General features: G+C 41.2%; 1 protein-coding gene across 1 annotated transcript in view; it reads left to right on the forward strand.

The window, feature by feature from the left end:
- LOC126457155 (dynein regulatory complex protein 1) overlaps positions 1-24,986 on the forward strand; it is a 361,903-nt gene that overhangs the window by 219,805 nt on the left and 117,112 nt on the right. Inside the window, exon 9 of the mRNA XM_050093233.1 lies at positions 2,433-2,635. Coding sequence (XP_049949190.1) covers positions 2,433-2,635 — 203 coding nt within the window. The remainder of the gene's footprint in view (positions 1-2,432; positions 2,636-24,986) is intronic.

A 24,986-nucleotide genomic window follows, 5' to 3' on the forward strand; every position in this document is an offset into this window, starting at 1 on the left:
CCACATATATATTCAAACAGCATAAACTGCAACATAAGCACCAGCAATGTGCAACGATACAACATCTCCTTTTCTTTCCTCTAACACACCTGGCAACTAACTACCTCCTATTTTATGTGATAAACGTTTCATGCTTTTCTAAAACTGACAGAATTTTTACATTCCGACTTCTTTACGCAGATTACTAATAGTTGTTGAAACAGCTGTTGGTTACTTTAATGTAATATTCTTACTTTTTCAAAATGATTATATTTTATAATTTGCCCTTGTCTTCTCAATTGTTCAAGAAACTTGATCTAGGTGGTTGTTGTTGATACTCTTAAAGACGAAGCTACAATTTGGAGTGGTCATTTCTCTCAGTATGACATTTAAAGTTTTGCTGTTTTTCCAGCATTACAAAAATCCAAGCATGGTATTGGTAGTAGTATTTCTATGAATTAAATGTTTTTTGAAATTCTGATTCAAGGTGCAATTTCTGTATTCAACACTTAAATGTTATCCCAGTCCAACAGTTTTGACATTATCTAAAATACATTGTGCTTTACTCCATTTTCTAAGTTTTTCAGTGAGATATAATGTATCATAAGGCAATAACTTTTTAAATATGCTCAAGTTTGAAGTTCAATATTTTGTCAGATTATGTATTCTTAAGTAGTTTGGTTGATTTTTTTTTTATTTTTTTAAATTTATTATTATTTTTTTAATACAAGATGTGCTCATTGTCAAAATGAATTAGATATTAGCTTGAATTAGACTGCATCTCAAGCTATCACCTTTAGATGTGTAACTGTTTGCAAACATGGTTTTAATTACTGTACCTCAGTCTAGTTTCTTTCATTTTTCAATTCATGAGAATATATATTGAACAGTATAAAATTTTATGTGTCATAGATAGTATTCTGAGGTGTATTTCTTCATTTCTGGGTTTTATTTGCTGACATTTGAATGTGCAGAATTGAATTGTAGTATCTGATGAAAGCCAAACAGTGTTGGTATTCAATACAAAGTCTAAACTGTTGTAACATTCACACAGCCAATGTATCTGAATCTTGTGGCCATTAGTTATCAGTTGGTGCCCACTAACACCAATTACTGTTCATATTATTTTGCAGTTGGATTCATTTTGGAGTTACTAGATGTAATGTTTCTGCTTGTCACTGTAAATATTCCCCCAACTAAGGGAGTCTAATCTATCTTTCTATATACATATTTTGAAAATTTCCCTATTTTGTACTTTGTATTTCAACCAGCTGTCAATTTTCGGAACAATTTCTAGGAGAGACTTGAGTTCTGGGACTTCAGTGCGAGCACTGTGGCAGTTAATAACTGAGATTTTAATGCAAGAACTTTAAGCTCTAGACACTGCAATGTTGCTGTCACCTACTGCTGATGCCTTTGGTACTAAAGAACTGTTGAATGAACAATTAAACACATGTAGAATATGATGTCTCACACTTTACTATAGTCAGCAGCTGCAATCCATCTAATTAGGGACTATTCCATTATCAAAGAGACATAGGTTGTCTAATAATGTGTGATGGTAAGAAGTGGTGTGACATTGGATTGTAAGCAAAATTCACACCTCTCTCACATCGATTGACTTACTTGATCTGCACAGCCGATCTTCTTCTCTGAATTGGCAGCTCCGTCGATCTGCGAAACCTTCTTCTCCAAAGAATAATGCAATATTCGAATGTTTATAAGTCAGCTGATTCGTCTCACGTTAGACTCGATGAAATATATCTGCAATAACATAGTTTTTACAACCACATAATTTATGAACAGGTCTTGCTCCTAGCAAGCCCAACACATGAAGTATAATTAACAATTTTTCAACTGTCCTTCTTTTATCTCGTTACAATAGTCAACAATATAAAACACCATTAGATACATAAACACTACTTGTTATTCCAATACTGCTTCTGTGGTGCGAGTGTCAAACACTTGTTGATGCTGTTTGACCATCGTGTCTACCTTGTGCTCGTGACTCCTTTCCAGCCTGCACACACAAACGTGTTGTGCAGTATGTACATTCTCTCACACTTATTTTCTTAAAATATCATGTGTTCGAGATGGTAGAAGGTCGAGTGGTTCTAGAATTTATGCAGAAATTTTCGAAGCAGTACAGTTGTGCAAATACAGTGTGAACTAACTAAAAAAATTTAAAGAATTAATTGTAATCTGGCATTATCACACATGTTTTTCACAGTACTAAACTGTGCTCTGTTCAATATTTGCATCAAAAATGGCAAAATACTGTGTATAAGTATGCATTAAACTAACATTAAGGCCATTTTATACTTTATAACGTACTTTTTCTTTCAGGAAATAGCTATTTCCATGATGCTATTATTGAATATGCTGTTATTGAATGTCTCTTAAATACTATTTCCTGTATTTAAAACTCAAGGGGAGAGTGTGTCTTATTTCAGTGGAATGTACGGGTGCTGATGTACAAAAGAAGATACACTCTGATATTGACACTTCTGATGATAATACCAATATGTTACTCAAGCACATTCTACAGAAAATTGCAGATGAGTCTCAGTTTTTGATTGAAGAATGCTTGAATAAATTACTATTTCTACACAGAAAAGATGGGAAGACATTAGTAAAGCTTGATAATGTGTTCAGTGTAAGTATGATTGTTAAATTCTGACATATACACAATAAATTGCTACAATAAATTATGTTCTGCACTTGGCACATACATGTGACCATATCCAAACATTATTTTATTCTCATCTGTGTAGAATTTTCCTGTAATTAATGTACTACTTCCTTTATGGTAATTTATACAGTTTTCATGCCTGCAGATTTTCTGAGCAACTTGTTTTATTCATAGTTACGGTTCATATCATACATAATGCAATATTTGACAGAAAGAGAAATTATTCAATTAACTACTTAAAAATCTTTACAGTTTTTTCGATAAAGAAACAGTCACAGGTGAAAGATTCACTTTTTATTTGATTGATGACTAGTTTCAGGTTTCCTGAATCCATTTTCAAGTAATCCAGACAGGCAAAACAGTGCTTTCTGAAATAATGTATAAAATGTGCCAAGATTATGCATGTATACATATTTCTGTAGCAAAGTCAAGTTTCACCATGGACAATGACAGAGTAAACATCTAGCTCTGCCACTGTTCATTGTTAAACCAGACTGTGCCATGTGTATGTATAACCTTGACATGGTTTTTATGCTATTCTGGAAAATACTGTTTTTTTTTTTTTTTTTTGATTGGATGATCTGAAAACACATTCAGGTAACCAGAAACTAGTCATCAATTAAATAAAAAGTGCCCCTTGCAACTTTTGGTGCTTCTATATCAGACTGGTTAACACAAGTTGCTGTATCCAATTAGTCCAGCATGATGGAAATCCATAAATTATAGTTTGGTAATGTAGACACTTTTTCCTTGTATGTTGGACACTTTTCTGCAAATAGCATGTGCTGCTTTCATCTAGTAATATTTTCACTATGAAATTGGAAGAAACAACAATAATATGTGTAACTCGACATCTTTATTTCAGTCATCTATTTCAAAATTCAGGCCATCTCATGGTGACAAATCCTTAGTTAGTTAGTTAGTTAATCATATGTTCCATGGATCATACTTTTGATTTTGTGCCGAATGTTGAACAAATAAATTAGTTTATAAATCATTTTATTTATTTTATTCATTTTTTTCCTGTGTATGATAATTTATACACATACACAATCCTACTGTAAAACAGTCAGTTTAGAACTTCTCATCTGATGCTCAAGATCAGTATGTGAGGTATGATAGTAGCTATATTGTGTAACTCTTCAGGCTTTCCCGGCGATCTAATGACATCTTGGGTTGTCGGGTGTTCTGCCGGATATCAGCGTCATACTTGCACGATATTTCGGTCACGTAGCTCGAGACCTTCATCAGGTGTGACCTGAGACTGCTCCTCGAGTGGACCTGGTCCAGTATTTATGCCTATGGCCTTCCCCCTCCACCAACGGCTGCAGGCACTTCCTCTGTGGTCCGCGCCCATTCCCTGTGACCTGCTGGAGCGTTGCTGCTCCGTTTTCCATCCGCTACGGTTCTAGGTGTTCCCTCTGCGGTTCGCGCCCACCAAACCCGCTCCTGGGGGTTTCATCTACGGTCTGGGGTACCAGGCATCCCCCTGCGGTCCGCGCCCGCTCACCACGACCTGTTGGAGCGTTGCCGCTCCGTTTTTCGTCTGCTGCGGCTCTGGATGTTCCCTCTGCGGTCCGCGCCCACCAGTCCCACTTCTGGGTGCTCCATCTTCGGTCTGGTGCTCCTGGCAGTCCGTCAGGGGCTCGTTTACCATCTCCATGTCTCTGGTTCTTCGGTTTGTGTAGTGTTGCAGCTGGCCCCGTTGCTCCTTTAACAATTCCAGAGCCGGATCCCAGGCTCTGCTTAGCTGGTACCCTGTGTCACGATTCATAAGATCATCAGCCATTTTAATCTCAATCGATTCTCTTATAACACTGTCCCAGAATCTGGGGTTACGAAAACCAGGGATTTACAATATACCTTGTCAATGTGGCATCTGGCCAATGTAGGACATGCCACATTGACAAGGTTTATTGTAAATCCCTGGTTTTCTGGGGTTACGAAAACCAGGGATTTACAATATACCTTGTCAATGTGGCATGTCCTACATTGGCCAGACGACAAGAACTGTGGAGATCAGGTGCAAAGAACATCAGAGGCACACTAGATTAAGACAGGTGACTAAGTCAGCCATTGCTGAACACTGTCTAGAATTAGATCATGCCATGAAGTATGAGGATACCAAGATTCTAGCACAAACACCCAGATTTTGGGACAGTGTTATAAGAGAATCGATTGAGATTAAAATGGCTGACAATCTTATGAATCGTGACACAGGGTACCAGCTAAGCAGAGCCTGGGATCCGGCTCTGGAATTGTTAAAGGAGCAACGGGGCCAGCTGCAACACTACACAAACCGAAGAACCAGAGACATGGAGATGGTAAACGAGCCCCTGACGGACTGCCAGGAGCACCAGACCGAAGATGGAACACCCAGAAGTGGGACTGGTGGGCGCGGACCGCAGAGGGAACATCCAGAGCCGCAGCAGACGAAAAACGGAGCGGCAACGCTCCAACAGGTCGTGGTGAGCGGGCGCGGACCGCAGGGGGAACGCCTGGTACCCCAGACCGTAGATGAAACCCCCAGGAGCAGGTTTGGTGGGCGCGAACCGCAGAGGGAACACCTAGAACTGCAGCGGACGGAAAACGGAGCAGCAACGCTCCAGCAGGTCACAGGGAATGGGCGCGGACCACAGAGGAAGTGCCTGCAGCCGTTGGTGGAGGGGGAAGGCCATAGGCATAAATACTGGACCAGGTCCACTCGAGGAGCAGTCTCAGGTCGCACCTGATGAAGGTCTCGAGCTACGTGACCGAAATATCGTGCAAGTAAGACGCTGATATCCGGCAGAACACCTGACAACCCAAGATGTCAGCTATATTGTGGGTAAATGTGAGTCTTCTATTTGTTCAACATACTAATTAACTTGCCTTGCAGTTTTGATTGCATTAAATGAATACTTTCAGAAGTGTCTGCTTCATAATGGAGAAGATTATTGAACAAAATTACATATCTGTATTTGTTAACATTCTGTGTTAATGTTTGAATACTTTCAGTTTTAAGTAAAGTATTCACAAACTGAAAACAGAAAAATATTCTACGTTAACACTTACTATGGTTTTGTAGCTTTCTGTAATTTGCAGTGTAACTGTTACTGTTTTATAGTTTTTTATCTACAGCCATAGGGAAATTAAAATAGAATACTTATTTACATCAACAATTATGTCTGGAATGTAAACTGTTGTGGTTTACATTACTTTACCATTTATAAAAGATTTTGTCCATGTTTGTATGTGCAATATGTTTACACTTACTTCTACACGGATCTATGTTGCCTTCATTGTGAAACAGCATTTTAACTTGCACTGCCCCATTCTTTGTGAGATATAAAACAGGATTATGAAAAATTGTTGAACAGTTAAATGCAGTTGCATGTGTTCACGGGGTAGTTTTGAATCTCGTTTTGGCCATAGGCTTTGAGGTGTGTGTGTGTGTTTTTTGACTGAGTGATTATGAGTCATGTTGGGCTCGGGTCATCTGAAAATTCTTTGGAGATAGAGAACAGAGTTCCATTGAAGAGAGCTGTGTATTTGTTTATTATTTCTTCTACCATAGCTTCCTGTATTTGGAAGTTTTCTTCAATTGTTAGTTTCTGTAGGAAGCTGTTGCTTAATTGGAGAATTTTTTGGCCACTGGTTGATGTCTGTTGGTCTGTGGTGTGGTGGCCCAGTGTAATGTTAAGCTCTCTCTATACAGCTTAAGTGTTTCCGTGGACTTACTTGTTGAAGAATGCTGGTTCTGCTTTCTTGCAGCACCGCGTGACTGCTACGGTTGCAGGTTTGAATCCTACCTCGGGCATGGATGTGTGTGATGTCCTTAGGTTAGTTAGGTTTAAGTAGTTCTAAGTTCTAGGGGACTGATGACCTCAGATGTTAAGTCCCATAGTGCTCAGAGTCATTTGAACCATTTTTCTTGCAGCGCCGATGTCTTCTGCTAGCACCAGACGCTTCTCTGAAGATTTCACTGCTAGGAAGGGGAAATTTTCACTCTCTCGCTCTCTCTCTTCTTATTTAAAAAATACGCTACTCTTGGAATATCATTCAATGCACCAGAACATATTTATTTCCACTTTGTACAAAAAAACAACTAAACTTTGTTATGTAAGACCACACATTACTGGCAGAATCAGTTAATTACACATTTTTGAACATAATTAATAAATAAGCTTTTATCGTGGCTGACTATCCATGTCCAGTCCACGTACTCTCAACAGCAGTTCAACGTCTACTAAACAGTCACTATTTTGAGTCTCTCCATTTGTTTTTTAACAATACAATGCTACATTACACTTTGCAGCCGGCCACAGAGCTTCCAGGCTGTATTTGCTTATTCTTGGCAAGTCGCGCTGAACACTTGCCAGTGCCAACGAATTATCTCCCTTCCAGTTTCACCTGCACAAACAATAAATAGGTGCAGTATCCCATGCTCATCCCTATGCCTTGCTTTAAAATAACGCGTGTTCGAAATGGCTGGAACTCTAGTGTCTCCAGACTTTCGTAAAATTCTGGGGGCACTACATATCCCTCCCCTTAGCTCGAACACTTGTTATTTTGCACACAATGTATATTTTAATAAATTTTTCTTAACACTTATCTTGTTATTTTGTACTACATCAAAACATTAGGTACAAAAACTCTCTTCCATCTCTGGTATTTCTTTAAGCTGTTAGTAATGTCTTTCATAGACATAGTAGTATGATAAACTAATAGTACAACAAGTATTAGCTATTACCTACAGATTTATCTACTTTTGCTTCCAGGATTGAGCCAAAATAAATCCCTCCCCTTAGCCAGTTTCAAATTTCAGGTGTTATTCTGAGTATAGTGTTTACTTTTTTTTTTAAGAAGCTGTTGCAATGATAACCACCAGTTTTCCGGGTCTGAAAAAAGTTAGTTGTACTGGGGATTTTCTCTTTTTTCTATCTCCTTGCGCAGGACTTGCCTTTTCTATTCAAAAAATTTTAGAATTCAAATTTACCAGGAGAAACTTCCCACTACAATCTCAGGTCACTATAGCACCCTTTCCCTTTGGGTTCCAATCTGTGTAAGGGTTGATACTATGAACACATCTTCTTCCTCATCCTTGGGTAGGTACGCCCCTTCCATTTATACTAAACTATGATTCAGGTCAATCCCCTTTTTGGTGCCCCTGCCCACACAGTATAGGTCAGCCTCCTCTGGGTCTGCCTACCTGCCTCTCTTTCTCTCATTTCATCTATATCGGATTTGCCCTCCCTATTTTCTCTAACAATGATTCATAGTCTTGCCTCTTTCATACTCCTCTGCACACTATTTTATTTAATATTTCCTGGTAAAATTTCTATCTACCTCTCCTTTCCTCCTTCCGAGTCCTTCAGCCTACCTGCTTAAATTCTTCGCTTGTTCATTGCTTACAGCTCACTTATATAACCTTAATAACTAAATATGTTTCGTCCATGGTTGTAACTTCATTTCTTTTCTTCAGGCTATTCGGTCTGCACAATCCTATTATTCATCAGAAACTTATTTGACCCAATACCTCTGGCTTAATATCTATTTATTTTTATCTCCCTTCATATTACTTTGTACTGCTATAGCTATGAACACAGGTGGATATACACTTCGTCCCCCCTTGTTCCTTTAGCTTAAGCTTACTATACCATTTCACTTGAGATGTGCAACCGTCATTACTTAGCACATGTGCTCGAGTCCTTCCTGAGCACTACTTCCCCCCTTATCTGTGATGGTTGTTACATCTCCCTGTGTATTACTTGTCTGCGTCTTTGTATTTAATTGTTTGAGTGTGGAAGTGTGATCGTGTGTCCTGATTCTTCGGCCCACTAAGGTTCTTAGTTGAAGATTTATAGAAATCACGGAAAAGAGAAGGACTGCAGCAATAGAAGTATATGACTGTGGACAGAGGGAAAGATAGATTGGTACTCTTAAGAGAAGTAAGAAAGGAAATAAAAGAATTGGTTGCTAAGATCGAAGAAAGAAAGAAGACAGCCCCAAAGACAGGAAACTCTTCCCACCCCCCTTCCCCAGGATCATCACTTCGCTGGTACTTATGTGAGAAGTCAGAGGAGGTATGATGTTCGGCATCTCCTGCAGAATGGACATTCTCACCGTCACCTTTGAAGTCCCCAAAGAAAAGATCTTAGCAACTCCTATGAAACGGCAAATGATGAAGAACCAGTCACACTTGTTTGCGAGGGTTGTATGAAGGGCTTGTTGTGTAGGTCGTGTCTGTGCCTATGCTACCCACCCCTTTCAAAATTAGATATAAACCCTCCTCAATCACATCACACTTTACAAAAAATATAAAACATTCTATAAAAATAGAAATTATATACACTATTATCAAATAGTTATTCAGTTAGTCACTTCATTCTATATTTCATACACATGTTCAGTTTATGTCATCTAGGTATCATTCTTCCTAAACAGCACCATCACATTATATCTCCTGTTAGGATGTTACCCTGTTAGTATTATCTCATGCTTAGAGGTTACAGTATATTGTGACTCCTTAAATTAGTCATAATCGTGTAGTCATAATTGGTCTCTTTTAATACTAATATGATAGGATAGCTTAAGGGCTATAAATAGATTATAGGATAGTCAAAGATTTGAAGGGAGTTTGGTGTAGGAAACTAATGTGGAAGTAACACCGAACCCAACTCGGGAACTGGATGATATCACTCTGCCCATTGACTCAGAATGTCAATGTCCCTGGGGGTTTTGTACATATCGTTTTATATCCTTAACATTATACATTCCCTTTTCCTCTCCTGTCACAGGATCTACTAAATATAGGATTTTTTGGTGTACTATTGATTGAATACGATAAGGTCCTACGTATTTCAGAAAAAAATTGTATATCTCTTTTTTCAGTGCTGTACTTTGAAGGTGTTGTTTTACTAATACTAAGTCATCTACATGGTATTCTGGGTCAGTTGCGGTTGCATTGTATTTATCTACCCTTTGTTGGGTGCTCCTATGGATGTTTCTACCAACTCTTTCCTGAATTGCTCGGTGATCAGTATCTTTTTGCTTCTTTCTCTGAAAATCTTCCCAGGATGTGAAGTTTTCAATATTTATTGTAATACTTCCACATTAGTTGCTAAGATCTTTTCTTTGGGGACTTCAAAGGTGACGGTGAGAATGTCCATTCTGCAGGAGATGCCGAACATCATACCTCCTCTGACTTCTCACTTAAGTACCAGCGAAGTGATGATCCTGGGGAAGGGGGGTGGGAAGGGTTTCCTGTCTTTGGGGCTGTCCTCCCAACTTTTAGGTATGGCTTGGTTAAACCATTTTAAGAAATAGGTGGGGTGTACCTCCCTGTCTGGTTTGAATTTAGGAAACTGTCTCGACAAGCCTGAATTTTATCTCCATTGCAAATCAGTTATCATGTCCTTATTTAATATAATATTTTGGGAAACTGTGCCTTTCTCTAGTTTCTCCTGCATAAGCATGAGTTCTTTCCTCAAAGTTTCTAAGTCTTTCTTGGTGTTATCTAAATCGGAAGTTACTATAGGCGAAGAGATATCAACACTTAGTTTCTCTTCGTCTTCTACTTGTTGTTCTAAGCCATTCAAATTTATAAGTTCTGCAGTCATTAACTTTGTTTTAAAATTCTGTTCTACAGTTTCCACCCATGATTTTACCCCTGAAATTTGCGTCTGTACTAGGGGGAGCAACTTATCTTGTTTCTGGACATTGGTTTTTAGCATAGTTAATTCTCGTTCAACCACATCAAATGTAACATTACATACATTTTTCAAAGGGTCATATTTTTCCAAATTACTACATTTACAGTCTATATCATATTCTAATTTTTGAACTAACCCTTTTAGATGAGCTTCATTACTTTGTTCTAAATCCTTAAATAAAATATTTGTCTGTCCACTCAGGGAATCAGACAATATTTTTTCCATTCTTGCATCTGATTACTTAGGATATTAAGTTGAGCCTCTAGTTTTGTGTTTTGCAAATCTAACTTAGAGTTTAATTCTGCCTTCAGTTCATCCAATTTTGTGTTCTGTGATTCAGACTGTGCTTTGATAAACCTCATTAATTCACCTAAATCTGGCCCCTGTTTTTCAGTTACCATAGCCCCAACAGACTCTACAGGTTGATGTTCTTTTTCCATTGTGTTTTGTTTTGCCTCTAATCTAGTTATCATTAAAAGTACACTCACTTATTTCCACAACCCCCCACACTTCACAAACTATCAAAGGTCAGTAGTAGCTCACCCAGTGGCAGTGGAAGGTGGCGTCGGCACCAGTGTACGGCGGCGTCAGCGTCGATGGATGGTGGCATCGGCTTTTGTGGACGACTACATCGGCGTTGGTGTGATGTGACATCGGTGTTGGTGTACGGCGGTATCGGCGTTGGTGGATGTACGGCGTCAGCATTTGTAGACAGCGGCTTCGGCGATTTGAGACTAACTGCAGCATTGTGCGATTTTCTTGATTCCCTTAATCATTTCACCATTTACAACACGATATTTCTGGATAAGTATTGTGGAATTGCTCTTCAGCCTCACTGTTTTTTTTTTTTTTTTTTTTTAACATTTTCCTTTTCTTTCTCAGGTCCTTTCTTTACGGTCGCCACGTTCTTGCGGTGGCCTGGTGTAATGTTAAGCTCTCTCTATACAGCTTAAGCATTTTCGTGGACTTACTTGTTGAAGAATGCTGGTTCTGCTTTCTTGCAGCACTGATGTCTTATGCTAGCACCAGACGCTTCTCCGAAGATTTCACTGCTAGGAAGGGAAATTTTCACTCTCTCACTCTCTCTCTTCTTATTTAAAAAATACGCTACTCTTGGAATATCATTCAATGCACCAGAACATATTTATTTCCACTTTGTACAAAAAAAACAACTAAACTTTGTGATGTAAGACCACACATTACCGGCAGAATCAGTTAATTACACATTTTTGAACATAATTAATAAATAAGCTTTTATCGTGGCTGACTATCCATGTCCAGTCCACGTACTCTCAACAGCAGTTCAACGTCTACTAAACAGCCACTATTTCAAGTCTTTCCATTTGTTTTTTAACAATACAATGCTACATTACACTTTGCAGCCGGCCACAGAGCTTCCAGGCTGTATTTGCTTATTCTTGGCAGGTCGCGCTGAACACTTGCCAGTGCCGACGAATTATCTCCCTTCCAGTTTCACCTGCACAAACAATAAATGGGTGCAGTATCCCGTGCTCATCCTTACGCCCTGCTCTAAAATAATGCATGTTCAAAACAGCTGGAACACAAGAATCTCCAGACTTTCGTAAAATTCTGGGGCTACTACAGTGGTCCATATCAATAAGGCATTCTGCAGATGTAAAATGACAGCTGTTACTCGTCTGTGTTCTGGATCCCTAATGTTATCTGTCCAATGTAAACTGTCTTAACATGTGAACTGGTAAATATCAGATATATTGAGTTCATCTGTGTTAGTATTAATTGTTCATAGTTTTCCCTGAATTGAGTTACCTGTTCTGTAGGCTATTTTCTGTCCTTATTTTGTATGTTGCCTATCCTATAAGCTGCTTTGTTGTGAGAGTGTACCATTTGTTTATTGTTTTCCCCCAGGGGGCTCATGGTTCTTTTGTGAGTTTGTGCATGGTGCACACAGGGCCCCAAGCTATTGCAGCTCATTCTTTATTCCCTAGCTGCTTTTCCTTCTCCCTGCCCCTTCCCTCCCTATCCTCACTCCTTCTAAGTTACCACTTCCTACCCCTCTTTCTGTGTTCTGCTTTATGTCAACCTAGCTATTCCCCTGGTTTCCTGCATTGGTTGCAGTTTAGTTTTTTTGCTGGTTCTTTCACCCTTTTGGTGTTTTGGTCCCCACTTGAGGTTTGACCTCCATCTCAAAATTTCCTATTTTTAGTGTGTGCCTTATGGGGAAGAACTCCGTCCCTAGCATCTATGGTGTGAATTCCTCTCCCCTCTCCCTTCCCCTCTCCCGTCCTCTCTCCCTTCCCCACTGTAGCCCCCTTCCCCCCTGCTAGGTCACCAGCACATGTAGCCAGTCCGTGTGGTGGGGCTGTTATGTACCCATATGGCTGAGCCCCCTGACAACACAGGGATCACACTACTGATACCTGAGCTGTTCCCTCTCTGTGTATGCCAAAGAGTGGTTGCTTATCTTCTTGGAGGATTGGAACTCCTGGCAATGGTTGCCATACCAGACGGCCCTTACTGTGGCTGGGTGGCGTCCATGGGGAGAGCCCCTGGTCGGAGTGGGTGGTATCAGGGCGGATGCTGGCCTTTCTCACTGAGCCGTCTCTTTGAATGGTGAAGGATCCTTAAATGCTGCCTTGTATGACCCGGCAGCCTCCCTTCCCTGGTTACCCCATGGGAGGGGGGGCAGGCTGACCGTCTTGGGCTGAAACCTTTTCCCCATTACCTCGTCTGTACTAGGATGGATGGGGACATATTCACCACCACAAAGCCACTGTTTTTCATGGAAAATATTGAGTACAAATTTGGTGAAGTGGAGTCTATTAGTAAGATGCGGTCAGGCTCCCTGTTGATCAAAGCTTCTTCTGCCACCCAATCCACAGCTCTGTGCCTGTGATTGTCTTGGCAATGTCCCAGTGTCTATCACTCCTCACCAATCTCTGGATATGGTCCAGGGAGTCATTTTTCATAAGGACCTCTACCTGCAAACTGATGAGGAACTCTGGGTTAATATGGAGCAGCATGTTCATTTTGTTCGACGTGTGCAGAAGGGTCACAAAGACAACCGCACCGATACTGGCGACTTCATCCTGGCTTTCGAGGGGGATACCCTCCCAGAGAAGGTCAAGGTTATGTGCTACAGATGTGATGTTCAGCTGTACATCCCTCCACCTATGCGGTGCTTTCAGTGCTTGCGCTTTGGGCATATGTCTTCCCACTGTACAGTGGACCCTTTGTGTGGTGACTGTGGCCACCCCATCCATGAGGGAACCCCTGTGTTCCACCGCCTGTGTGTGTTAATTGTGCTGACCTCCACTTCCCTTGCTCACCAGATTGCCTGGCTTACAAGAGAGTAAAGAAGATACAAGAATATAAGTCCCTAGATCACCTTTCTTACACTGAGGCTCGCCAAAAGTATGAGAGACTCCAGCCGGCATCACTGTCTTCAACTTTTGCCTCTGTTACTTCCTTTCTTTCTCCTCCTCCTCGTCCTCCTCCTCCTACTCCCTTGTCCTTACCCCAGCCCTGCCCCACTCTCCCCTCCTCTTCCCCTGCCGTACCCATGACCTCCAGTCAGGGAGTCGTCCCCCCCACTCCACCCCATCCGAAGAAGTGCCCCCCTTCTTCGGCATCTGACGGTGATTGGGCTCCCTCCCAGGAACGCTCTCTCTGGTGTCTCTCAAGCCAGAAGATCGTTACCACCACTCGGCCACGAGGCGCACCATCTGTGGGCCCCAAAGTTGCCTGCTGTCTTTTGGTTCCTGATCTTGCAGACACCTGTACTCCCCCTGTGTCCTGTCCTCCTCCACCTCAGAAAGAGAAGAAGAAGAAGCACAAATCCCAAGAGAAGGCATCCTCATTGCCCCTGCAGGTGCCAACTCCCCTCCCGCAACCTGAGTCTGACATCTTATTTATGGCTGTCACCCCATCCTTGTCGGTGACAACTACTGACCAAGTAACCTGACCTTCTCCTCAGTTCCTTCATGCCTACCTTGGACTCACACCACATGATCATCCAGTGGACCTGCAATGGCTACTATCATCACATACCAGAAATGCAACATCTTGTCTCCTCTTGTTCTGCATTCTGTCTTGTTCTCCAAGAAATGCATTTCTGTGACAACCACTCTCCCACTTTATGTGATTATCAGGCATTCTGTCGGAACTGTACTGACCCTGGGATAGCATCTGGTGCGGTCTGCACTTTGGTTTGCTCCGATGTCCTTAGTGACTGGATCCCCCTATGTACCATCTTGGAAGTGATAGCAGCTAGAGTGCAAATGGCTCTGGCAATCACCATTTGCAACTTCTATCTCCCTGCAGGTAGGCCACTTGCATATGTTACACCATCTACCTTACTTCAGCAACTCCCGCCCCTTTTCTCATCCTTAGGGAATTCAATGCCCACCATCCACTGTGGGGGAGCGTTACATCAATGGCTGGGGGTATCCTAATTGACCAACTTATCATGGACTTCGATTTGTGTCTCCTCAATGATGGTTCCCCTACCCACTTCAGGGCCACTCACGGCACCTTCTCTGCTATCCATCTCGCAATCTCTTCCCCTGCCCTCATGGCTTCCCTACATTGGTCATCCCAAGTTGATCTTTGTGTCAGAGGACACTTCCCAGTGACACTATCGTTCCCCTGCTGCCACATGGCAGGCAGGCCCCCACGTTGGTCCTTCTGCAGGGCCAATTTGTTTTTATACATGTCTGCTGTCCACTCTGACACCTCCCTCTCGAATTCCATTGATGTAGTCATGCAAGGCATCTCTGCTGCTCTTCTTCATGCTGCTGGCACTACTGTCCCCCTATCCACAGGGCCCCCTCATCATCGCCTGGTACCGTGGTGGACCAAGGACGTCACAGTCGCTGTCCAGGGCCGCCGATGGGCGCTGCAGTGATTTAAGTGACACCAACCTCCTTACTTTTAAGCATCTTCATGCTAAGGCTCATTACATTATCAAGCAGAATAAAAAGGAATGCTGGGAGTGCTATGTTTCCTCCCTGGAGACATATGCCTCTTTATCGCAGGTTTGGTCGAAGGCCCGTAGTGTTTTGGGCCGCCAGCAACAGTCAACTGTCCAGGGTCTGAACATTCAAGGAGCTCTGTGCACTGATCCATTGGTCCTCGCAGAGCACCTTGCGACACACTTAGTGATGGCATCGTCATCCACTTCCTATCCTCCTGCCTTTCTCCAGCAGAAACGCAGAGTTAAACAGACTCCCCTCCATTTCATCCCGCACCACGTTGAGCCCTACAATGCTCCTTTCACTGAGTAGGAATTGATGCAGTCTCTTAGCTCTTCATGAGACCCAGCCACAGGGTCAGACTCCATTCACAATCAGATGATTCAACACTTGGATGTTCCCCAGAGGCAACAGCTCCTCAGGGTCTTCAATTACATCAGGCTCACAGGTGCTTTTCCGTCACAATGGCGAGACAGCATGGTTATCCCCATCCTTAAGCCTGGGAAAATCCCAGTGTCTCTCAACAGCTACTGCCCCATTAGCTTTATGAATGTGCTTTGTAAACTGGTTGAAAGGATGGTCAGCTCCAGATTATGTTGGGGCCTTTTGTCACCATATCAATGTGGCTCCTGGGCAGGGCAATCTCCAACTGACCATTTACTCCAATTGGAATCAGCCATCCAACAAGTTTTTACTCACCGCCAGCACCTTGTCGCCATGTTCTTTGACCTATATAAGGTGTATGACATGGCTTGATGCCATCACATTTTAGCTGTCCTCCATGACTGGGGCTTTCGTGGTCCCCTTCCAATTTTTATCCACGAGTTTTTATCTTACCGGCTCTTCCGGGTTTGAGTTGGCACTTCACTCAGCACCCCTCAGACTCAGGAGAATGGTGTCCCACAGGGTTCTGTGCTAAGTATCATGCTCTTCCTTATTGCCATAAATGGGCTTGTGACCTCTGTTGGGTCTCTGGTTACCCCGGCATTGTACATTGACAATTTTTGCATCTGGTGCAGCTCCCACTCGATAGCATCTGCTGAGCGCCAGCTAAAAGGCCTCTACGTGGGCCACAGCCCATGGCTTCCAGTTTTCCTCTTCCAAAACCCGGGTTATGCATTTTTGTCATCGACCCACAGTACATCCTGATCCAGAACTTTATTTAGGCAAGCAGCTCCTTGATGTGACACAGTCCCCTTTCTTGGGCCTTATTTTTGATAACAAGCTGACATGACTGCCCCACATTCATCACCTAAAGACTACATGCATGCGGAATCTTAATGCTCTCTGCCTCCTGGCCAACACATCTTGGGGTGTAGACCGTTCCACTCTTCTTTATCTTTACTGCGCTCTGGTTTTGTCCAGACTTGATTATGGTAGTCAGGTTTATGGCTCAGCAACTCATTCCAATTTGAAACTCCTTGACCCTGTCCATCACTGTGGGGTGTGTCTGGATATTGGTGCCTTTTTTACTAGTCCTGTTGATGGTCTCCTCAGAGAAGCAGGGATTCCCCTTCTACACATCCGATGGAGCCAACTCTTTGTTTCTTACGCAGTCACCATTCGCCAATTCCCTGACCATCCTGTATACACTGTACTGTTCACCAATGAGCGATGTATCCCACCTAAAACCCACCTGTGGGTGGGATTGCCAATTGGCCTGCTTCTCACTACCCTCTGCTGGGCTCTCCATCTGCACTCACTGATCTGTGACCCATGTCTTTCCTCCTGTACCCCCCCCCCCCCCCCTCCTTTAGATGGTGCCTAGACCACGGATTAGGACCAATCTCTTCCAGGGTCCTAAGGTCTCTGTTGCTCCTATGGTTTACCGGGGCATTTTGTATGTGCCATTCTTGCAGAGTTCGAGGGTGCCACCATCTTTTACACTGATGGTTCTAAAACTACTGATAAGGTGGGATATGCTTTCAGGTCTCCTATCCTCTTCAAGCACCATTTGTTGCCAGGATCATGTAGTATATTTATGGCAGAGATTCTAGCCATTTACAGGGACCTCCTTTTTCTTTCTCAGGCCTCCCTACATAGTGTTTTAATTTGTTCCGACTCCATGAGCAGCCTTCAGGCTATCGATCGATGCCACTCTCATCACCCCTTGGTCTCTGCCATCCATGACCTTCTCTCTGCCCTTGAGTGTGCCACTGTTTCAGTCATCTTTCTCTGGGTCCCGAGTCATGTGGGAATCCCAGGGAATGAACTGGCTGACCATTTGGCTAGAGAAGCTGATACTTACCCCCTTTTCCTTTCATGATTCTAGCTGCAGTTATGCATATCTGCATCAAATCTCTCTTTGCCCAACAGTGGAATGCCATCTGGAACACCACTGCTCATAGTAATAAACTCCGCACAATCAAGGAGTCTACTGCAGTTTGGGGCACTTCTTTCTGCCCCTCTCAGAAGAAATCCACTGTTTTATGTCATTTATGCATTAGCCATACCAGGCTCACCCTTTGTTTCCTCCTACATAATGACCACCCCCACAATGTGGTTGTGGCACCAGGCTGATGATATCTCACATATTGGTGGCACGTTGCCGTCTTTTGACCCTTCATGCTAAGTATAGTCTCCCTGCTTCCTTAAATTCAATATTGGCAGATGATCCATGGATGGTTGATCTGGTCCTTGGTTTCGTCCATGAAAGTGGTTTTTATTTCCAGATATAAGGTTCTCCTTTCGTCTTGGAACAGGAGCGGGTTGGTTGTGATTTTGACTCCTTTTGCAGTCTCATAGTCTGTGGCCCCATGACTACCGCCCCTTTTCCCAGCTTTTAGATTTGGTTACACCTGTTATGCTTATACTGTGTGTGTTTAATGTTCATTCTTTTATAATTTGACTCCTATGACTGAATCCATTCACTTTTAGCAGACTCTCTTTCTTATGTAACCCCCTTTGGAATCATGCGACTGATGACCTTGCCGTTTGGTCCCATACTCTCTCAATTAATTAAAATTAATTAATCAGTTGTCTATTGTTTTGAGTGCTTGCTTCTTGTTCATGTGTGTCTGTATTCTCTCTCTCTCTCTCTCTCTCTCTCTCTCTCTCTCTCTCTCTCTCTCTCTCTCTCTCTCTCTGTGTGTGTGTGTGTGTGTTCTCTGTATTTATATTCTATGTGTTTGTACTCTGTAGATTTATATCCAGTGTGCCTGTGTTTGTATGTTGGTGATGACCTATTTGTTTTTATGTGCTAGGTATCATTTTTATCTTTGCTTTAACCTTGTGGTTCAGTCTGTTTACCTTGCATGTGTGATATCCATTCTTAACAGCTATTTGTTAGATTGTCTGTGGTTCATTTTTGTAGTTTTTGTCATTGAATGGCGTTATAATCAGTTTGTGCAACATGAATTGGAATCTGCCTGTTTGCCTGTTACAGGATGCCTTGAGTTCTTGTGTGTATTCTGTATATAGTAAATTGGTGTTGGTTGTTGTGCCTGTATATTATGAGGTCAAGGAAATTTAACTTTTTGTCATTGCTGTTTCTATGATAAATTTTATTTTTGAGTGAACTGTGATTATATCATTGTATCGTTGTTGGACAGAACTGGATGTTTCATCTAGAAGGTGTTGCGTTATCTACATAGTGATGCCAATATTCTGTTTTGTTTTGCTTCAGTTTCACTATGCCTTCAAACAATATGTTCTTGGTGTGGTTAAGAAAGATTTGACTAAGAGTCTGCAGACTGGTGACCTTGTGGGGAGTCTGTCTCATTGGAAGTGAACTGGATGTCAAATGAGAAACAGTTTTGCTCTGTGATTATTTTAGAATATTTGTTGTTTCTTGTATGTAGGGTTTCAGAATATTTTTCTTTTGTGTTGTTTGATGATGGTGATACTGTTGTTGGGATACTGGTGTACATTGATATGATTTCGAATGATGTTAATGTGAGGGATTTGAATGTGTTGATGTGTGTGATTTTTTGTACCAGCTCTTTGTTATTGTGTATCTTACTGTTATTCATGTGTACATAATGTTTCCATAAGTATGTAGTCATTTCTCTGACTATGTGATATATATGTGCACTACTGAAATTTACAACTGGCCAGCTTGTTATGTCCTGCTTATGGATTTTTAGTAGGCTGTTCAGAGTGGTTGCTTTGGGGTTTTTTCATTTTAGCTGTTTTTTATTTTCTGTTTTGTGACTCTGTTTGAGATATTCCTTTAAAATTATCTGCATATTTTTCTGATATCTGATGTTGAGTCACTGGTAACCTTCACTATGTAGTTGTCCTCAAGCCATAAACAAATTTATTGTAAGCAGATATGGATATAAGAGTGAGCTTGAACCTCAAGATAGTTATTCACAATTACCACTTTACTCTGGCCTCAATGGTCACATGTATGTGAGTTGTGACTGCATGAATGTGTGTGTGTTTTCTACATCAGAAGAAGGCCTTTTGTCCAAAAGCTCATGTGTGTAGCAGTCTTTTTATTGTTCCTGTTTGCAGCTCAACATCTCCTCTATACAATGAGTAGCAATCTATGCTTTCCATAATACTGTACTTACTCCATCCTGAATTTTTCATTAGTAGATGGCCCAAGGAATTTCTTTCCTGGATTCCAGGAGATAATAAATGACAGAGGCTACGATCTAAAGCAGGGTGTGTAAACTACTACTACATGCAGGACCCACGTGGATGCAGATAGCCAAAGATTGTAATGCATGGAAAAAGTCTCAAGGAAGACTTTAGATAGCAATAAATAGTAAATGATTGATGATAGTGATAATTATTGTTATAGTTTTTATTTACTGGAATTCATGAAACACTTATATGTGAATTTTCATATCTTCCTTTGAACTCCTGATAGTTCATGAAAACAACTACAGAATTCACTGTGAGTGGACAATAAGGAACAAGTTACCTATGTAACTATAGGAGTTGGCTTTGAAAGATTTTGATAGCTGTGTATAAGCAGTGAATGAATCCACCATTAGTTCTTCCAATGCCCCATATACTTTTCATATGGAACTGGTTGCAGGATACATATTCATGTTTCTGTTATTTGTTTGTGCTCCTTTTTATGCTTACTTGGAATATTTAAGAAATTGTGGAATTCACATGGTGATCAATTCTCAGGGATATTGGTCATGCTCCAGTTACGTATACCGTATTTACTCAAATCTAAGCCGCACTCAAATCTAAGCTGCACGTGAAAAATGAGACTTGCAATCAAGGGAAAAAAAATTTTCCCGAATCTGAGCCGCACCTGAAATTTGAGACTTGAAATTCAAGGGGGAGAGAAAGGTTTTAGGCCACACCTCGAAATCGAAACAAAGTTGGTCCATTGTAATATGAGACACAATTTAGGTCGAATGAATGACAATACAGCTACAGTAGTTTGGTTTGAGTCGTAAGCTTAGCAGTTAAGCTTTACCAGGTAGGCATTGCTATGCGTCAGGCGCTCCGACCGTATTTATACGGGTACCCTTCCTTTTTCACGTGCTTCGTCTGGTTTGAATTGATTGCTTATTTTTCTTTGATCTGATAAGTGCCGTTCTCTATGTTATAGGTGTTTACGTCACTCTAAGCTGAAAATGTATTATTGTACTGTGTCATGCATTGTTTATCGCATTCTGTTAATGAGTGTTAACGGCCTGTCATCGCTCGTGGCATGGCTTGCTGTTGTGCACGCAACCATGGCTTAAAAGAGGAATCTTCTCATTAGCGAAACAATGGCAAGAGACTGCTATTTGTTGTTACTTACACTGCTGCTTTCTTTGATAATGATCAAAAAGAACCAAATAATAGACTGTGTATGATAGATGATGTTCTGAACTAGAGTTTAGCGAAAATTTTTCTCCATTTGAAAATCTTTGCAGACGCCTCTTCAGTACATTACATTCTGCACAGGAATTAGTCATCGTAGATTTAAAAATCTAGTCAATTGCCGTGCTTCATTTCTGACTGTGTCACTGTTAGGCATAAGAATAATACGAATATAAACATGGCATATGTATATTATTCCGCGTTTGCTGTTGTCTCACTCACTCTAGTTTCGTAGTTTATTAGGCAGACAGGATTTAAATGAGATAGCAGCAAACATGAAAGAATACATGGCAAAATGTTTATATTCGTATTATTCTTATGGTGCAGAGAATACTGCATGTGATTCACAATTCATAAAATTCCTGTTAGCAACAATCTCTTCTCACAGGTTGGAAAAAATTCAGAACGTGGAGTTGGCCATATTGATAAACATCCCAAACAGTCTTTCCAGTCAGATTTTCGTAGTACATTGAAATGCTGCTACATTCGAAGATGAACAATACGGAATTTGTATTTACTACGTTGGATAATGTATGAAAAATGCGGTGGTCGGAACTCGGGGCAGAGAAAACGCTCGTCTTCCACCTTTTTTTAATTTATTTACTGATGCAGAGGTTTTGGCGCCAGTATTTATCTTTGTGCCTGCAAAGCATGCCTGTATAGCGCTACATATATTCGACAGCAGAAGTTTGTTGTGGCGGGACCTACCAACATTTTTCAGAACTTCCGCTTACTTTGCACTCGATTCTAAGCCGCAGGTGGTTTTTTGGATTACAAAAACCGGAAAAAAAGTGCGACTTAGATTCGAGTAGATACGGTATAGCCCAAGACTCAACCACTAGTTGAATCCTGAAAAGGATGGCTATGAAATATTGAATAACTGTATCTTTAATAACTACAGTTTTATGAAAGGACAGCTTGCTGGTCACTATATAGTGGACATATTGAGTCACAGACAAGCACAACAAAAAGACTGCTAAACAAGTAAGATTTCATCTGAAAAGCCTTCTTCAGAATTAGACCAAATACACAAATACATTCACATAAACACAACTCACATGCACATGCCCACAGTCTCTGACTGTTGAGGTCAGATTGTGAGCAACTGCATATGATGGCCGAAGCAATCTGGGTGGTAGGGGTAAGGAGGAGACAGTCTGGAAATGCAATGTTGTCTCTAATCCCTCAGATTTCTAGGTCCATCCCAGAACCTCTCCTCTAAGTCAGTCTACTTCCTCATGTCCACATTCACCAGACTCCTACCTTATAAATGCTTCCTAAAATACATAAACCCAACCACAAAAAATGTGTTCAAATGTGTGTGAATTCCTAAGGGACCAAACTGCTGAGGTCATCGGTCCCTAGACTTACACAGTACTTTAACTAACTTAAACTAACTTACACTAAGAACAACACTCACACCTATGCCCAAGGGAGGACTCAAACTTCTGGCAGGAGGGGCCATGCAATCCGTGACATGGTGCCTCAGACTGTGCAGTCACTCCGCGTGGCACCAACCACCCAGGATACCCCACTGTTGCTGGATACAGCTCCCTCAGAGAGAGAATCTCTGCCCTTATTGCCCAACACCTTTGGCCTACTGCACGTAACCTAACCTCCTATATAAAAGACACCAACCATTTCCTCTACAAGAGTTCCTATCAATATGGCCCCATTCATATCACTGTTGATGCCACCTCCCTCGAATGTGTAACAGTTCTAGTGATGAAATGGGTGTTATATAGTTCTTTAAAACATGTTGCCCATATTACAGTTTGAACATCCAGCAAACAGATTTCTTTAAAATAATTTAAAGCCCTCATTAACAATTTCTTTAGTCTAATTTTCAAATCCCAAAATCCCCAGTAAATGTTAATTTCTCACACAATTACAATAAGGCCGATTACACAAACTCTTTAAAAAAAAAAAAAAAAAAAAAAAAAAAAAAAAAAAAAAAAAAAATTTTTAGAGAATCCATCCTTTTAAACACGAAATATTTTAAGTGAACGCATATTGCAATACACAGAACTAACAAACAACATGCTATTATCCATCCCTGGAATAAATAGTTCTACTAGCAGCAGAGATAACATTATTTGCCTGAACACTGCAATTTGGCATTGTTCTCAGTTTTCAAAATGGGTTACTCCCAAGTAACTTCAGGCAGCTACAACCTGGTGAACATTGATTGCAATAAGATACCACCAGCTCCTATTTACATATATTAGTCAGCCACAGTGGATGCACAGAAACATCAGCTAAGCCATTCAGCGGCACATTACAAATTCGGACACAAGTGTACAAACTTTCTTTAAGTATTGATAGTAACCACCACTGACACCAATATGGGGCAAGTAGGTGACTGCAGTGGTACAGTGAGTGGCATTCTGCAGGAAGAACAAGCTGAATCATTGATACTTCTAGGCCAAAGGCTGAATCCAGAAGATCACTCCACCTATGTGCCCAGTAAGAAACAGCTGCAACTAGGCTGCACCATACTCGTGCTGCTCACAGTGCCATGTTGCAGCATGCGTTGAAGAGGAAATTCAAGTCACCCAAAACTCATGATGACTTATGATTGGCACATCCTTCCCTGCCAAACTCAAGCCCATGGGAAATGAATGATGACTGAAAACTCACATTTGCACATTAACCACAAATTCTCAGCTCCATCTTACAATGTATGTTTGTGAGGAAACAGCTCCTTGTCTTTGGATGACATGGTATCATTTTCAAAACAAAAAGAAAAAAAAGATCATGATGTGGAGTTATTCAACTTCACCCACCTACTACATGAAGCAGAAATCACTATTGTGCACTTAACAACATTACATCAGTCATCACTAGGGTACATTTGTATTTAGGTTCATCCTCTTCCACATAAGGCTTAACTTGAGATACATGCATTCTAAAAACACCATTTAGTGGAGATGCTGAGCTGCAACTCAGGTGAGTAGCAACTTTCCTTCTTATAATGTTGTTACTGTACATCATGGATTTTCCATTGTTTCATTCTAAAAACATAACATTTGGGCAGGTCTCACAAACATGGGCAAAAGTTTTCCCGTTATTTTGTCTGCCACATGACCTGTCACATCAAAGTTTTTCAACTAAACAAGATCCTCTCATTTCGATAAGATTGTCTGTCTTCCAGCATTAAAACATTTTTCCATATTCTCATGACTAGTCTCATGTTATTACAGGTGCACTTCCAATCAGCAGAGATCTGTTCAGCATCCACCTTCTCTGGAAGCAAATCATTAAGTGACTACAAGTTGTCAAGCAATGAATTAGGTTTAAATGCAAAATCAAGATAGCTGACAAGCCCTTGTGCGCTCTGAGCATGGCAATATTTAAGGTGTGCCCTAGCAAAGATAAGCAACTAGCTCACTGGGTATAACTGCTATGGTGTAAAATGATCTAGGCTGCCCTGAAATTATGATTCACCCATTTTCCAGGGAAGGGTTTGTACTGTGAATCACCCCTACTTCAAAGCAGAAATTACAAAATGCATTGGATTTAATGGTTGTAGCATTACCAGAAACCAGCGTGCGACAAGGCCCAAAAGTACCAAATATACCTTGAAAACACTTTATAGACCCTTGGCCAGTAATATTACAAATGGGAAGCAACCAGCAGAAGTGCTTGAACACATCTAAACAAACAGGGACGTACCAGTTATCCTCTCTAGAATGTGGGAGCAGTCCCATGCAATCAACATGTAATTTTTGCAAAGGCTTAGGTGCAATTTTGGAAGGTAGAAACCTTTGTCACATATTTAGAGTGGGTTTGCTGATCCCCACAAATTTTGTGCCCTAACACCAGCCTGTTGCTCTGTTAATCCATGCCTTTCTAAACAAATTTTTCTCTAATGTTCGTGCAAATTTTTAA

This window comes from Schistocerca serialis, chromosome 2 (genome assembly GCF_023864345.2).
Source record: "Schistocerca serialis cubense isolate TAMUIC-IGC-003099 chromosome 2, iqSchSeri2.2, whole genome shotgun sequence".
Taxonomy (NCBI): Eukaryota; Metazoa; Arthropoda; class Insecta; order Orthoptera; family Acrididae; genus Schistocerca; species Schistocerca serialis.